General features: G+C 41.3%; 1 protein-coding gene across 1 annotated transcript; it reads left to right on the top strand.

Annotated features, from left to right (window-relative positions):
- Positions 1-538: 538 nt before the first annotated feature.
- On the top strand, positions 539-7,867 carry LOC137295145 (ribonuclease Oy-like). Its single transcript, XM_067826467.1, has 5 exons — positions 539-588; positions 4,016-4,073; positions 4,215-4,276; positions 5,789-5,908; positions 7,753-7,867. The coding sequence occupies exons 1-5, from the start codon at positions 539-541 to the stop codon at positions 7,865-7,867; spliced, it is 405 nt and encodes a 134-aa protein (XP_067682568.1).
- Positions 7,868-17,970: the final 10,103 nt, after the last annotated feature.

Genomic DNA, 17,970 nt, shown 5'->3' with positions numbered 1-17,970 from the left:
AGTACATGTTTACACCCCTCATTAGACTTTCACTTTCACGACAACAGGTCTTCGGTCTTCTATTCCAGCTGTTAGGTCTTCGCTTTGCGTCAAATGGTTGAGTAGAAGTAGGAGCTAATATACATGTTCCAGGCAGGAAACGGCTTTGGGAGATGTGCTCGTCATGCTAAAGACCTGGGTTTGATTCCCCACATGGGTACTATGAGTGAAGCCCATTTCAGGTGTCCCTTGCCATCATATTTTTGGAATATTACCAGCAGCAGGGTAAAGCCATACTCACTCACTCGCTTTGGAAGTCAACGAGTTACCTACAGACTACAGTCTGAAATGAAGGCGAAAGTGCTGGAGTATTTTCTAATATCTCACTACATACCCGACACGCATGTTCTAAACACAACCAGCCTATCCCTGGATACACAAAACAAGGTTATCAAACGTTGAGTAGTAGTATACATATGGCAAAATGTTGGTGAATGCTATACATGTATATCGAACTCTCATTTTCAGTTGAGAGATCGATCGCCAAACGCTTAATGAAATGGCGGCTCTGGGAATCATCATCATTCTGTTTCTCTCCTTGATAATTACGTGAGTGTTTCTGGTTTTTAGATAAATAACAATCCGAAAATAGTTTCACACATGAGTGTGGTAAATAGAACAGGTGCAGTGAAATAGGTCTACACAGCCACTTTTCAATTGATAACATTTGCAGTAACTCATGGTTTCAGTATATGGTGCAACCAGTAAACCAGCACATCAACGACAACATGGTGTCTCTGTATACAGCGTACTTGTATGACATGTCATTACTACAGTGGTATCTGTATACGACGTACATGCACCACATACCATTACTACCGGGGTATCTGTATACAACGTACTTACATCACATGTCTTTACTGCCATCGTATGTGTATACAACGTACTTGCATCACGTTTCATTACCACCACGATATCTGTACAGAGAGTATTTACATCACATATTATTACTCCCATCGTATCTGTAGACAACGTACTTGCATCGCATGTCATTACTATCAGGTTATCTGTATACAACGTACACACATTACATATCATTACCACAATCGTATCCGTATACAACGTGCTTGCATTACATTTCATTACCACCATGATATCTGTACAGAGAGTATTTACATCACATATCATTACTACCGGGGTATCTGTATACAACGTACTTGCATCGCATGTAACTACTACCAGGGTGTCTGTATACAACGCACATGCATCACATGTCAGTACTACCCGGGTATTTGTATACAACGTATTTGCATCGCAAACCATTAGTACCAGGTATATGTATACAACGTACTTGCATCAAATGGCATTACTATGAGGGCATCTGTATACAACGTCTTTGCATCACATATCATTACTACCCGGGTATCTGTATACAACGTATTTGTATCGCATACCATTACTACCATGGTATCTGTATACAACATCTATGCACTACATATCATTACTACCATGGTTTCTGTATACAGCGTACTTGTTTCACATATCATTACCACCATCGTATCTGTATACAACGTACTTGTTTCACTTACCATTACTACCGGGTTTCTGTATATAGCGTACTCCTTCCCTGTGCAAGATTGTCAGCGTTCGGCTGTTTATTTTGTTTTACAGTTACATAGATAAATTCTTTCATACAAATGCGTAAAATCTGTGATTTACAATGTGATTATGTTGTCTGACAAAACATCCATTTGCAAAGTTTGAGATCGATTGGATCATTGGATGATTTATTTACAAAATGTTTATTTAAAAAATCCCCGAGTCCACATGCATTTCATGCCAAACTACACATATCTATGCACAAAACTGAAGCCAGCTACACATGCATCCGCAAGTTAGCAAATATGAAGACATGAATCCATGCCGAAAGATTATCCACTTGAATACAATTGCTTACATATCAGTACTACGAGGATGTCTTTATACAACGTTCTTGCTAACATATGATTACTACCAGGGTATCTGTATACAACGTACATGCATTTGTTGACCACAAGGGTATCTGTTTACAGCAAACAAGCTGACATGTTTTTACGTTACTTCAAAGGTGTCTCTATACAACTTATTTACCCGATTACATGCTGTTACAGCGCCATCTGTGTTGATGAGAAATGGACGAGCTTCATATTTGCACAAGAATGGCCACCGAGCACATGCCATCACATACGATGTGAGGTACGTTCCGTGTACTGATATGACATTAACATTATGTTCTTAGTGTCTGGAGTCTCGAAAAGAACAGCTAAATATTTATGTTTGACATGTCTTCATCGTCGACACACACGTGTCTGTAGCCTTGGTGGACTTACACGTGTTTGTACTCTTGGTCGACTCGCACTTGTTTGTCAGTCACGGTATTGTCTGTAAGGTTGAATGTCGCCAGGTAACGGATAATACTTTTCTCACACACATGTATTAAACAGCTTTAGCTGTCCCTATGGACAAGCTAAGGTCCCCGCCTTAAGCCCGGTGATCAGTTGGTCGTTTTTTACAGGAAGAGCAACGGGGTGGTCTAGTTGTTAAAGTGTTCGCTAGCCATGCCGAAGAACCGGGTTCGATTCCCTACATGGGAACGAAGCCCATTTCTGGTGTCCCCCGCCGTTATGCTGCTGGAATATTGCTAAAAGCGGCGTAAAAGTAAACTCAGTTATTAAAACCAGAAGAATCGCTGTACTCATACATAGATATCGTAATTCAGAATAGTCGATTGAAATTTCAATATTCTATAAACATTCCATACCGTGACCTTGCATTTTCTGATTGCAAAGTTAACACTTTTGGTGCAGAATTTATGCATGGCAACTGCTGCCAGAAGGTTTTCATATGCTCACCCCTTTTGCCAACATCTCGCATCACTACAGATGTTCCATATTCCAGCCATCCATATTTACTGAACCAAGAGACTTAGGAATCGTGAATATTATAGCATATTACATGTATATGGTTTGGTGCCTCTGACCTACTCATGGTAAACTATATTTTATAGAAATACATTTTCAGCGTCATCGCATCCCCCCACAGGTGACAAGTTGGACAGTTCACGGTCTGTGGTAAGTCCTTAAACCACTTCGCTTCTTCCGAATAATGTCACGTAAGAAAACAGAGAGATGATTCTAACTTTAATATTTATTGTTGAATAATGATTCTCAAGACAAATATTTGAAATATATAATAAAATCGACATACATGCCAATATAATGTTGTGAAACCAACATAGTGGTCATATCATCTCACATCGTAATTACATGACAGATGACTTGCTTTGTCAGGTTCGATTCCGCAAATGATATGTGTACACACAGGGCCTTGAGTCCCTTTCCTGTGTGGTAATGGAAGGAATAATCGCTAAAACCCTTGTAAAATCTTACATCCATTTTGAATATACAGTGGAAGCTGTCTTAACCTACACTCACCGGGACTGACAAAATAATCCAGCTTAGACAACATGCTCGGATTGTAGAGCTGGTAATAAATGTACAAGTTAGAGAGGGTACTGAGATTTTATGCCGGTGTTGACAACTTGCTGGATTGGAATGATACCGGTTTTGACAGCTTCCATTTTATAATAAGTAACGGGCTAAATATTGTCTTCGATTAATCGAGCTTGCTGACCTGATAGACACATGTCATCGTAGCCTAATTTTGTAGATCGATGCTCATGATGTTGACCCCCTATTGTATGGCTCGGATTCGATTATCTACAGACTGGCGCCAATCATGAGTGCAGCGATGACACGTAAACACACATATAAACAGTAGCATGTGGCGCCCTGGTGAGTGAGTGAGTATCCCGGGTATATGGCATCTGTCTGAAAACAATAGAATCTGGACCAGACAATCCAGGGGTCAACAGCGTGAGCATCGATCTGCGCAACTGGGAACCGATGGCATGTGTCAACCTAAAGCTTACAACTATTAAAGTGGTTGTAATACAATATTTTATTTAAATACAGTTTTCTTTCTGATCATGTTACAGGCCCGATGTAGGTAATAACTGCAACGACAGTTGGCGGTTTAGCTGGGACAAGATCAAGGTTGGCACTAATAAAATGTTTTCGACTTTTGCACTGCTATCAGGCGATACACTTTCAAATTCCTAATGAATGTGGCAGTTTGTAAAGTCAATGGAAAAAAATACTTCACTATTTTTACATTTGTAATGTTCATTATTTCAGTCTCTTGAAAAACAACTTGAAGCAAACTGGCCGGATCTTAAATATAACAGTCGGTCACTGTGGTAAGTGATTCATATCACTCAACTTCGTCCATGAATACATTCTCAAACATCTGTTACTTCAAATATGCAATGTCTATCAAAATATGATTTCTGAATATCCATGTTTAAATGCTGCTTCATGTTTTGTAATAATTTACCTAATTTACCAGACCAAGCCGAGACATAGTGTACAAATGTACGAAAACGCGAAGAAATCATACATACTAAATGTAGCACACACACACACACACACACACACACACACACACACACACACACACACACACACACACACACACACACACACACCACCACCACACCACACCACACCACACCACACACATTCTTTTTGATTATGAATCATTAATGGCGTCTTACACTGCAGAAAATTGTCAAGTCTTGTGGTTTGGACAACACGAAATGGCGATACATTTGGAACATTTCAAGACTAATATAGTTATGCCGTATCTCACGCTGTATGTGATCCAGTATCAGTGTTCATCATTGTTCAATATTTTCTCTTCTTGCCGCTGCTAGGTTAGCCTCATGAATTTATTTACAATATGTTCCCTTCAAATTAGTAGAAGAGGAAGGGACATATTATTTACCCTGCATCCATTGTATGCTAAATATACACATGCATGTTCGTGAAGGTATACAAAATCACGTTTTAAACAGAGATGTCCAGGGATATATGTAACGTACAATGTATGATAAAATGGCGATTTAGAAAGAAAGTGTTTTTTTATCTTCAGCGTTATTCGAGGCAAACAATTGACAATGGCATATTTATCCAATAGTGAGTAAATGTATTTTTTACCCGAGTTTTTGCAATATTTCAGCAATATCAGTGAGTGAGCTTAGTTTTACGCCGCACACAGCAATACTCCACCTATATGGCGGCGGTCTGTAAATAATCGAGTCTGGACCAATCTATCCAGTGATCAACAACATGAGCATCGATCTGCACAATTGGGAACCGATGACATGTGTCAACCAAGTCAGCGAACCTGACCACCTGATCCAGTTAGTTGCCTCTTACGACATGCATAGTCGCATTTTATGGCAAGCATGGGTTGCTGAAAGCCTGTTCTGTCCCGGGACCTTGATGGGTCTCCAGCAATATCATGGTTCATGGCTTCACACTAGGCTACATCACCGCCCTTTCTTCTCCAATTAGTTCTGATAGCAAAATAATACCAAACCGTATGCATACAGTACTAATTGCACTGAGGATTCTGTAGACTGAGGCATAGTCTCTGAATATATATTATTTTGAAAGTAACAAACAAACCCATGTTAATTGAAAAGGAGCCCTAGGAAGACCAAAGAACCTAAGGAAATCTAGACTTGCTTCATTTAATTCCTTAGCACTGCAGAGAAGGCTTGGTAGTAGGCAAAATAATGTGGATCAGAACCACAAGCATGGCGAAGAAAATACTGGCCACGGACCTAGTGTACTGTACGGACATGTCGGCAATTACGTACGACGACATTATGTAATATATCATTGATATGTCCTCTTCATTTCAGGCAGCATGAATGGAGAAGACATGGTACTTGCGCCACAACCCTTAAAACCACGAACAACGAGTTTCGCTACTTTCATAAGGTCCTACGTCTCAACAGATTAGATGCATTTAATCCCCAGATGTGAGTCTGTTGGCATTAGATACTTCCTATACTCTGTTTTTGTAACACCGATACATTAAATGTTAGGTTGTGACTGACTAGAGTAGTCGTTCGATTGGACTAAGGCTTAGTCGCTGATTATAAATTAACGGGCAAAACAAATTTATCACTTAAATAAACGTTTTCGTAATTACAGATACTGCCATAAAGTGAAATGTTTTCAGAAAACATTCTCCAAAACTCATTCTGTGGTAGAGTAGCAGGGCATAGGTCCGTGATTAAGTGAATTTCGTGCTGGAATGAAAAATGCCCCAAAACACCATAAATGGACTTTACTGAAAATCCCGTGAAGAACATCACAGAAATGCAGAGACTATCACAAGCCGAACATGACAGTCATTGGTGCAGCAGAAATGGGGGCCTCACAACGTCTCATTGCAAGAGTCTTCAGGTGCAGCCAAGCAACCATCAGCAACTTGTTGAGCCGTCATCATAGACAGGCCACACACAAGAGCCTCCAACAACAGGTAGACCAAGAGTTAACTCGCCAGCTGAAGACCACCACATCCGGACAATACACTTGCTGAAAAGATTCGTAGCGTCAATGGCGGCGAAGGCCTTGGGACACTCCATCAGCAGACGGACCGTACTACAACGACTCCGTATGGCTGACATCAGAGCTCACCGTCCCTTTCTGTGGATGGCCTTGCCTCGTCAACACTGTCAACGCAGGTTGCACTGGGCTCAAATTGTACGTCGGCGGAAGCGACGTGATTGGGAGGGAGTTCTGTCTATAGACAACAGTCCAATCAACATGTTCCAAAATGATGGCGAGTTCGTGTTTACAGTCATAGGGGTGAGCGACTGGCGACTGTGTCCAAGAGCTGTACCCTTTTGGTGGAGGCGGTGTCATGGAACGGGGTGGGATTTGTGGTCAGCGGAGAACACGTCATCCTTCATGAAAATTTGACTGCTCAAAGGTACAGAGACAAAGTCTTGAGACCAGTTGTGTTACCATTTGTGCGTCAGCAGCCTAGATGATTGATCTTGCAACAGGACAATGCACGCCCACTTACAGCCAGACTCGTACAAGACTACCACAACGACGTTAACATCAACATACTGCCCTGGTCAGCACGATTTCTAGATGTGAATCCGACAGAACATCTCTGAGATGATCTTGATAAACAGTTGAGACAACGACAACCTTCACAGGCAAATCGATATTAGCTCGAACAAATTCTCTTGGATCTTTGGCACAAAATTCCTGCTGACGTCATCCTTCAGAAGCTGAGGTAATCTAGACTTTCGTCATTGAGGGCATTAGCACTGCAGGGAAGGCTAGGCGACTTTGAGACAGACAATCGCATGATTAGACATAGTGAAGACATTCTACACCCATAACTACAGTCAAACATTCCCCAGTACGAGTATGGCTCAAATATTTTGTGAGATATAAACATGAGACGGACGGTCCCTTTAATTAGTGCGATACCCGTGCATCACACGTGACACGGTGAGCCAATCAGAGGAGAGTACTGTAAGCGGGTCGTCCGTGCTACATGTGTGCATCAGTCTCGTCTTGTCTTCTGTCTTGTCCAGTCGTCGTGAATAAATGTTTTGTGCGCCGGCCGGCGCCTTGATTGTTATCCCTTACAATTTCCAACGTTAAATTCGTTGTGGCTTAAACAAAAAAAGTAACCATAAACTTAGTTGATCTGCCTCAGAAAATAACTTTTTGTACATTCCATGCTCTTGGTAATCACTGGTTAGTGCCTAAACGAAAGTAATCGTGTACATCTAAAGAAATGAGTTTATGGACACATAGGACATTTTGTTATACAGAAATGGTTCTATTTCGACAGGGCGCTTGAGAAGGCTGGGATCACGCCATCATGTAAGAAGGCATACCTCGTGAGTAGTTTGGTTACAACAGGACGATCTGTTTCCATCATCATGACCATGTGTACTCCATGCTGATTTTCCTCGGCGATGTGCTCGTCTCTCTGGGCTATCACTTTATTGGGACACGTTGGTTTACTTACCTCGCCTTAATCTATACCTGCTTTCTCAGCGTTATTGTCCCTTTACTACATGTTCACATATGCGTTTATCAGTCTCGCCCCTGTGCTTCAGTTGGTAATTTTTGTTTATCAGTATTTTCCTTTCGCTTCATTTATATATGGGTGTCTATTTCGTTAATGTGCTTCACTTAGACACGTGTGTCTGCCAATCTCTTCCCTGTACTTCATTCAGACATGTGCGCTTGTTGATCTCTTCCCTGTGCAGAAATTAAACATGTATGTTTCTTGAGATCTTCCTTTTGCTTGATTTACACATGTTTGTCGATCTCTTCCCTGTGCTTCATATAAACGTGCGTTTGTCAGTCTCGTACCCGTGCTTCATTTAGACATGTGTGTTTGTAAGTGTTCACCCTGTTCCTCATTTAGAGTGAGTTTAATTTTGCGCCGCACTCAACAATATTCCAGCTATGTGGAGGGGATCTGTAAGTAACTGGACCAGACATTCCAGTGATCAACATCATGGGCATCCATCTGCGCAATTCACATCTGATGATATGTATCAACCATGTCAGCGAGCCTGATCGCCCGAACCCTTTAATAGCCTCTAACGAGAAGCATTGGTTCCTGAAGATAATTTCTAACCCAGTCCTTCACGGGTTGCTTCATTTAGACATGTGTTTTTGTTCGTTCATCTAGTGCTTCATTTAGAAATGCGCGTATGTCGACCTCCTCCCTTTGCTTTATTTAGACATGTGCGTTTGTCATCATCTCTTTGTGCTATACTTAGACTTAACTCAGTGGTTTAAACGTTCGATATAAACCTGAAGTGTGCTTCTCGCTATATATTAGTGCATCTCTTGTTTTCCCAGAATAACCCCATTTGAGGTTTTTGTTTTACATGGAGAGTTTTTACTGTTTGTTAGAAAGACCTCTTCCGGGTTTTACTATTTGTTAAAACCGACCCCGATGGTTTTATATTGTCTACCAAACCCGAGGAGACGTCTATTCTCTATCATATATACCGTCGGTGATTGGTAATTACAGTGTAGATGATCATTTAATAAAGCTACATAACAATACCTGAAGCGTACGTAAAATCAATTTAATGACAGTAACCAAAAGTAGATAAGTTAATCCCAACCATCTCGTCGGCCCTATTGGCCGGCCGAGCGTCTGCCGACGGATGAGAAAATTGCGGTTCCAGTCCCGCTTTGGAAAACCTTTGTATTGTGACTTTAATCTTGAATGATATTTGTCAATTGATTTCAAACACTCACGTATCATTTGAATGTTGATGTTCATATACAGTTAGGAAAAGTAAACCCTGGGAAGCGGTCTTACTAAAAGTAAAACCTGTCCCGCCAAAACAAAAAACCTCAAATGCGGTTATTCTGGGAAAACAAGAGATCACATAATATATAGTGAGAAGTACACTTTAGGTTTATATAGTTACTGCAATTAAATTGATTTTACGCGCGCTTCAGTTACTGTTGTGTAGCTTCGTTAAATGATCATCTACATTGTAGTTATCAATCATTGACAGTATATATGTCAGAGAAAACACGCCTCTGAGGTTCTGGTAGACAATCTACAACCATGAGAGTCGGGAAGGCCCCCCACCCCACCCCCCTTCGGTTTTACATTGACTACCAAAACCTCGGAGACGTGTTTTCTACAATACTTGGTCACGCCAAAGACCAGGGTTAGATTCCCCATAAGGGTATGTGTGAAGCCCTTTTCTGGTTTCCCCTGTCGTGATATTGCTAGAATATAGCGGTGTAAACCTGAACTAATTTGCTGAGTTAAATTAGGTCCTTGTAATGCTATCTGTCCCCATGATCTTTATTAGATGTGGTCATTATTTCTTAAGGCTATATTATCACACATTTGTCTTAGGCTAGCTCGGAGTCTTCGTGTGGTATATAGTTCATATTTAGATTAACACACCACAGCAAAATTTCTATTCCTGATCCTAGGGGCAAGCATGTTTAGTTTATGAATATTATACGGATAAATAAGTTCTTAATAGACATAATTGTCTACTTTCCAGACAGAGGACATAAAGCATGCTGTTCAACAGTACTTCCAGACTAACCTGATCATGATGTGTACAATGCAGAGATATCCGGAAACAGTGAGATTCTGAACAGTGTTAAACGTTGTAGTTAAAACACAGTCACATAACAGCCATACGTCAACCAGATGGGTGATAATGGGAGCATTTCATCGTCACACGTCGATGTAACGTGACTAACCTTGGCCCAAGTTACATATACTATAGTGGTCAACCGTATGGTATCCATATGTGGTCGTAATATTAGTTTTTTATATACAGTCTCTTTGAAACGAAAGGATGAGGGTGAGTTTAGTTATACGCCGCACTCAGCAATATTTCAGCTATATGGCGGCGGTTTGTAAATAATTGAGTCTCGACCAGACAATCAATTGATCAACGACATGAGCATCGATCTGCGCAACTGGGAACCGATGACATGTCAACCAAGTCAGCAAGCTTGACCACCCGATCTCGTTAGTCGCCTCTTACAGCCGCCTTTGATGACAAGCAAAGGGTTACTGAAGGCCTATTCTATTGAAACGAAAGTGTCGTCATGCTAATATGTCAGTTTAGAAAGATAGTTTATAAATATTACGAGGGAAGATGTTCATGAATAATCCATAACCATACACACGGCAGCGACGAGGATTTTTTTTAAAAAATCGTTGTTTTTGACAGTCAAAGGACGCGAGATCGTGTCACCTGAACTGTGCAGTCCATCCGTATATTATTTTATGAACGTTGTCTGATAGGCGAATGTGACCGGTAGAATGTTTTATTACCATTTACAGGAACATTTGGTGTCATCAGTGATTTTCAGTGATCCATTCATTCCATCTTCACCACATATTGCCCTTTACTGTTTGGCAAATGATTACTGTGGAGCACAGTGGTCTAGTCGTCAGCATGCTGAATCCTCACGCCAAAGGCCCAGGTCTAAATCCCAGTGCAGACAGCAAAGTTCTGTGACCTGGTTCTCACACTGTCTTGTGTACCAGGGCAAGGCACTTCGGCCACATTGCACTTAGTCCACCCCGTTGTTTAAAATGGGTACCTGAAAAGCGAATGTACGGACGTATACAGTCGCACAATTCCGTCCGGGTGATAACGTGACGTTAGAGAGCAATGACAAACGGGAAAATTCTCCTCTGTATTTACAAAAGGCATTATTTTATTTTGGCTGATCTGTGAAGATCATAGTTAAAATTAGTTCTTAGAAACCCATGCATTTTGTGAGAGGCGACTATCAGGATCGTGCGGTGAGACATGAATGATGCAGTTTATCATATCCCCTTGTGTAACTGGTGCTTGTGATATCAATCACGTGATTGTTCCGTTTAGACTCGATCATTTACAGACTTCCTCATATTGAATGAACATTGCTCAGTGCGGTGTGAAAAAAAACAAACAAAGCAGAAATATTTTCAGCGTTTCAAATGTATTCTCAAAATGTTTTCTCCAAGCTTATTTTGTTTCAGAATCGCACTTTGCTGATGTCGATTTACCTCGCCTTGTCGAAGACATTCACCGTGACGACGCTGCACCACCCAACCACGCATCAATGCAAGCCTGGGGACAAAGTTTACATCTTCCCTGTCCACGATATCTGTTGTTCGAAATAGACGTTCAGTTACATCTCTACGAAGATTGAAACTGATTTCAGAACCCTTCTCAATTGCACCGTAATGCACTTTACAAAACGATCCTACATTTCGGACGATTGACGTACTTAACAGTCAAGTTATTGCCACGTTTCGATATATTTGATCAGTTCAAATCAACAGCGTTCCTGTATCACGAAGTCTGTAAATATGTAGCCAGGGATTGAACGCATGAGCAAAGTTTCCTTCAATTAGGTCACGATGACACTCGGTCAGCAAGTCGCAAATTCTCTATTCACTGCGCCGGTATTCTGTCCTAGTTTACTGTTGAACTCGCGTGTCGTTTGTTTCCTCACACGTGTGTATACTGAATCTTATGTAATCGAACTATTCTTCAAAGATGCAAAGATTTCTTGATCGCTGTTCATTGTAATTCTTGCATTCTGATTATCTGAACTGGTCACGTGTTCATTTCCCATCGATGTAGAGACACCAAGCCCACCAATGCACACTACTTTTACACCTACGGGTGCCACATGTAGAGACACCAAGCCCACCAATGCACACTACTTTTACACCTATGGGTGCCACATGTAGAGACACCAAGCCCACCAATGCACACTACTTTTACACCTATGGGTGCCACATGTAGAGACACCAAGCCCACCAATGCACACTACTTTTACACCTATGGGTGCCACATGTAGAGACACCAAGCCCACCAATGCACACTACTTTTACACCTATGGGTGCCACATGTAGAGACACCAAGCCCACCAATGCACACTACTTTTACACCTACGGGTGCCACATGTAGAGACACCAAGCCCACCAATGCACACTACTTTTACACCTATGGGTGCCACATGTAGAGACACCAAGCCCACCAATGCACACTACTTTTACACCTATGGGTGCCACATGTAGAGACACCAAGCCCACCAATGCACACTACTTTTACACCTACGGGTGCCACATGTAGAGACACCAAGCCCACCAATGCACACTACTTTTACACCTACGGGTGCCACATGTAGAGACACCAAGCCCACCAATGCACACTACTTTTACACCTATGGGTGCCACATGTAGAGACACCAAGCCCACCAATGCACACTACTTTTACACCTATGGGTGCCACATGTAGAGACACCAAGCCCACCAATGCACACTACTTTTACACCTATGGGTGCCACATGTAGAAACACCAAGCCCACCAATGCACACTACTTTTACACCTATGGGTGCCACATGTAGAGACACCAAGCCCACCAATGCACACTACTTTTACACCTACGGGTGCCACATGTAGAGACACCAAGCCCACCAATGCACACTACTTTTACACCTATGGGTGCCACATGTAGAGACACCAAGCCCACCAATGCACACTACTTTTACACCTACGGGTGCCACTAACTGTAGCGCAGTAATGATATAACATATCATTGCTACAGGCTAATTTACACACGACGTGTTTGGACTTTTCTCTTGTTTGCAAACAAACGCGTATATTCGCAAATAAGACGAGACTGGCCTAAATTAAGTGACTTGGTGCGGTCTTCATAATGTTTCACATTGCTACATAAATATTCTTCTACAACTGCGACAGTAAGTATTATGACAACACACATTTATATATCTAAGGTGCTTCATCATTCGCTCTCCGTCGGCTTCCATGAGAGCACCTGATGGTGTACAATTTGGGTAAACAAAGGAGCCGTACGCGAAAACAGTGTTACATACTTGCTTGACAACGATACAAGAAGCTGTATCGGAACGTCGCTTCAGCTGAATAAAGAAGTTGCTCATCCATACACTATAAGTAAATTTAGTTTCAGTACTTTTCGTACTCCTCTGCTATCAAAACCTAGTAGGAAGTCGCGTCAGGTAACCTTTAAGATTGCACTTGACCAATCAGGGCACAGCTTACCAAATTTGCACATACCCTTTGAACTTTTACCTCGGAAAGGTTTGTTCTCGAACGACTCCAATGCTATTTTCCATACGATCGCCACCGGGTAGTGCGTTTGCTACAATACTGTCAGTAGTGAGTAAACAGTGGCTGTAAATAGTGTTTTTGTCGATATTCAATGATGTCAGCTTGCGGAAATACAAACTAATGGTAACCATGTCAACTGCAGGTCAAATATTTGTGTTTTATGCGGATTTTCGTTTATTGAGGGATCAGTATCAGTGACTAACGGATTTAAGTCCCGTCAAACCCCAAACAGTAGCCGTTGTCTGCTTGGTTACATCCATTCGGGCTTCTCCCGTTTGATTGCACGGTCATAGGTTGCTCAAAGGTTACCTGACGCGACGTTCTGCTGAGTTTTGTCAGACTCAGTAGTGGAGTATAACGAAAAGTACAGAGACGTAGTTTACTTAGACTGCTCTTATGTAAAGTTTGTCCTTATCTGATTCACCAACTTCGAAACATGCCACTCAAAGAAGTTAGCGTTACGTGTTTTAAGATATTTTCTCATTGAAACTAAATCAATCTGACAGTGATGTTTAATTAGGTGTGTAGACTCTTAAAACACTGCAAAAATTAAGAAATATGTACATTATGTTTAATGGACTGTGTAAGCCTGTGACAGAGACACTGTGCTGGTTGGCCGCACGGAACACTAGGTAGGAGAGTGCGGAATTCCCCCTACAGTCGAAGGTCTTCATTTTCTGCCGATTTGTACAGTCATAAACAGGAAGTTTAGTTAAGTTAATGCTTATATCCCGGATAGTGCAATCCACCGGAGACGGGGGTCGAGAAGGAACAATTTAAAAAACCAACACATCCTTGAAACGTTCAACACAAAATCTTAAATACTGTTGTCGCTTTTGTAGCAAAAGTATTTTTCAGCGAAATGTCTCATGGCTGAGAGCATTTTCTCGTTACGTCAAATTCTTGAACAGTCTGAAATTTGGAGGTTTTTCTTTCAATCACTAAAGCTCATTGTTCTTTTAACTCTCCTTCTCCGTTTCATCCTGTTGCATCTGAAGTGGCATTTTGAAACTGGAGTGATAAAGGGGAACAGTTTTTATGGATAGACAACTTCTTTAAAACATAACCTTACTCCACCATTTGACCATCTCGCTTCAGTTATTTCTCTTGACAACAAGTCTTTGTAATTGTATAAAAGTCTACCCCTCATATATATTTCTCATCTTTACATAGCGGTGTCGCATCAACTGGAACAAAGTTGTCTAGGGAGTAAATACCCAATTGTTTGAAAAAATATCTGGAGTTCTGTGCTCTGTTCCATGCTATTGTCTGTTTAACGTGCTTAGCGCTAATAAAGCATTTAAACCACATACTGCTCTTCGTTGTTCTGTTCTTATCACTATCGGCAGAGAAAGCAAAATGAAGTTAAAAACGGATTCGGGATTCGGGGGTAAACCGGGGTGTCTTAAAAACATGAACACTCAAACTTACGTTTTTCGATATTTCAGCCTCAAGCTGGACTTTTCTTCGTGTTCCGGTTTCGGCATTTGAATCCCGAATGTGAATGTTGAATTTTTTCATTGAAATTTACCTCAAGCTGTATATGGAATATGTGTGATGTGTATCATCAGTTTATATATGTATCATGTGCAACTATCTTCAATTATATATGGGTTTATAGCATGTATTGATGTTTTATCGTTAACAAATCACGTAAACAACTTGAAGTTATGAATCTCCGTGCGATAATATAGTCCCTTCGCTATCCAGTAAACAGTATAAGACATAGATATGTCTCATGGAAGATTCTTGATCATTGCTTCAGTGACATTCCGTGCCTCTGCGAACCTTAGTGTCAGTGGTGTGAGGGCAGGATTTTCCCCCATCCTTGCCATTGTATCCCGGGATAAACGATACACGCATTCTGTAGCGGATCCCCGTCCGGAAGTAGCGGATCCGGTCATCCTGAATCATGAGTTACTTATTTCTATTTAAATGTGGTCTTTCTCATTGTCGATCAAGTCTTTTTGGTTGATTCTGAAGAACGTTCTTCTCGTCGATTCCGACGTAAATCCACGTGTATAGTCTCCTGAACTGAATCAGATATCTCCAAGCTGCTCAAGTCCATCAGACTCCTCCGATCTAATCCTCTCGTCACATATTTAAATCTCAAACATTAACTTAACATCGAAACATGGATAGCGCCTCTATACCACAGATTTGAAAAAAATACTTTCGTCATTCATTAAGTGGGACGAAGTGTCTATGGTTCATCGAATCGAGATACAACGCTTGCTGATACCTAATAGTGTACCACATCCACAAATATGTTGTCACATATCTTTCTTGAACAGATCTTAAACAGTTTTCCCTTACCGTTTTAACAGTTCCCTCTAACGTCTGCTGCGATTCTCTCCTATATCTTAAGCGGGTCTCTCATACCACTGTAACAATTCTCTCTTACCTCTTTAACGGTTCTCTCTTACTTGTTTAACAGTTCTCTCGTATCTCTGAAACGTGTCTCTTTAAGGGTTTTGTAATGTAGGTAGTGTAGTGGTTAAACACCCGGGATCGATTCCCCACATGGGTGTAATGTGCCAAGCCCATTCCGGTGTCCCCCGCCATGACGTTGATTGGATATTCGTAAAAGCGTCGTAAAACCATACTCGGTCTCTTTAACGCTTCTCTCTTACTCCACAGTTCGATGTTGCCTGTGAAGCTGTCCTCTCCTACCTCTTTAACGGATCTCTCCTGCCTCTTAGATGTCTCTCTTATATTTTGAACAGCTATCTCCTATCTCTTTGACGGTTCTTTCTCTTAACCATTGAACGGTTCTCTTTTACCTGTTATGCTGTTCTCTCCTACTTTTACTCTTTAACGATGCTCTCACTTAACCCTTTACTACGGAAGCGCTGAAGGGACATGAGTATGAGAATTTTTTTAATATATATTTCGTGCGCACGAGATACTAAAATATGCGCACGATATAATATAGCGTGCGCACGATATAGGAAAGCGTGCGCACGTTATACGAAAACGTGCGCACGATATACCAAAGCGTGCGCACGATATGATAAAGCGTGCGCACGATATAATAAAGCGTGCCCACTATATAACATAGCGTGCGCACAAAATGAAAGGAGACACGTATTTTTAAATGTTAAATCGTGCGCACGAGATACTATAGCGTGAGCACGGTATAGTATAGTGTGCGCACGATTTAACAAAGCGTGCGCACGATTTTACATAGCGTGCGCACGATATGATATAGTGTGCGCACGCTTTAACAAAGCGTGCGCACGATTTAACAAAGCGTGCGCACGATATAGTATCTCGTGCGCACGATTTAACATTTAAAAATACGTGTCTCCTTTCATTTTGTGCGCACGCTATGTTATATAGTGCGCACGCTTTATTATATCGTGCGCACGCTTTATCATATCGTGCGCACGCTTTGGTATATCGTGCGCACGCTATATTATATTGTGCGCACATTTTAGTATCTCGTGCGCACGAAATATATATTAAAAAAATTCTCATACTCATGTCCCTTCAGCGCTTCCGTACTTTACCGATTCTCTCTTACCTTTGAAACGTTTCTATACGTGTATTTGAGGGACAGTCACTGTAAAATTCCGATATGTCAACTTTTTTCCAACTTGACGCTGACCAATAACTCAAGACACGGTTCTTTATTGTCTTCAGCTTAGTTTAAATTCAGTTGCTGACACATTTAATGATAAGGAACTTTGTGCACTGATGCTGTTAATCGCCTCTCACAAGCATAGTCGCCTTTTATGGCAAGCCTAGGTTGATGAAGGCCTATACTACCCTGGACGTTCACAGGTTAGGAGTCTCATAACGAGTTAAACAATATATGAAGATATGCTACTTTTGAAATTTTTCATTGTACCCTCATCATTTTTCTTAAGCGGCTGGAGAAAAGCCAATCTGTGTTGAACTTTTAATCATTCTGAAAGTATAAGGTTCTTTTGTCGAGAATACGTTCTTCGCGTTTCGCGTTTCGCGTTTCGCGTTCGCATTGTGCATGTACAGGTACCTGTTGTAAATGTCGTCGTCCCCAGCTGAACTAGCCGTTGACGCGTCAGAATACGTCTGTTTTAAGACTCACCACTCTGTTGTCTCGTACGGTATTCTGTAAGATGTGACGTGTAAGATGTAAGAAGTTACCTGAATGTAACACAGTTTTAACACCGTTTGGCACAGATGGGTACGTGAAGAAAAGCATTTCTTTATAAACCACACACTCACAAATATTTCAGGTATATGACGGCAGTTTGTAAATAATCGAGTCTTGACCCGACACTATAATTGTCAACAATATGAACATCGATTTATGCAACTGGGATTAGAGGATATATGTCAACCAAGTCAGAGAGCCTGACCACCCGATTACGCATCTTACGACTGCTAAAAGCTAATTCCACCCGGAGCTTCAC

Source organism: Haliotis asinina, chromosome 8, assembly GCF_037392515.1.
Source record: "Haliotis asinina isolate JCU_RB_2024 chromosome 8, JCU_Hal_asi_v2, whole genome shotgun sequence".
In the NCBI taxonomy this organism is placed as follows: Eukaryota; Metazoa; Mollusca; class Gastropoda; order Lepetellida; family Haliotidae; genus Haliotis; species Haliotis asinina.
Note: the sequence above shows the minus strand (reverse complement) of the source record. Positions and strands in the feature narration are given on the sequence as shown.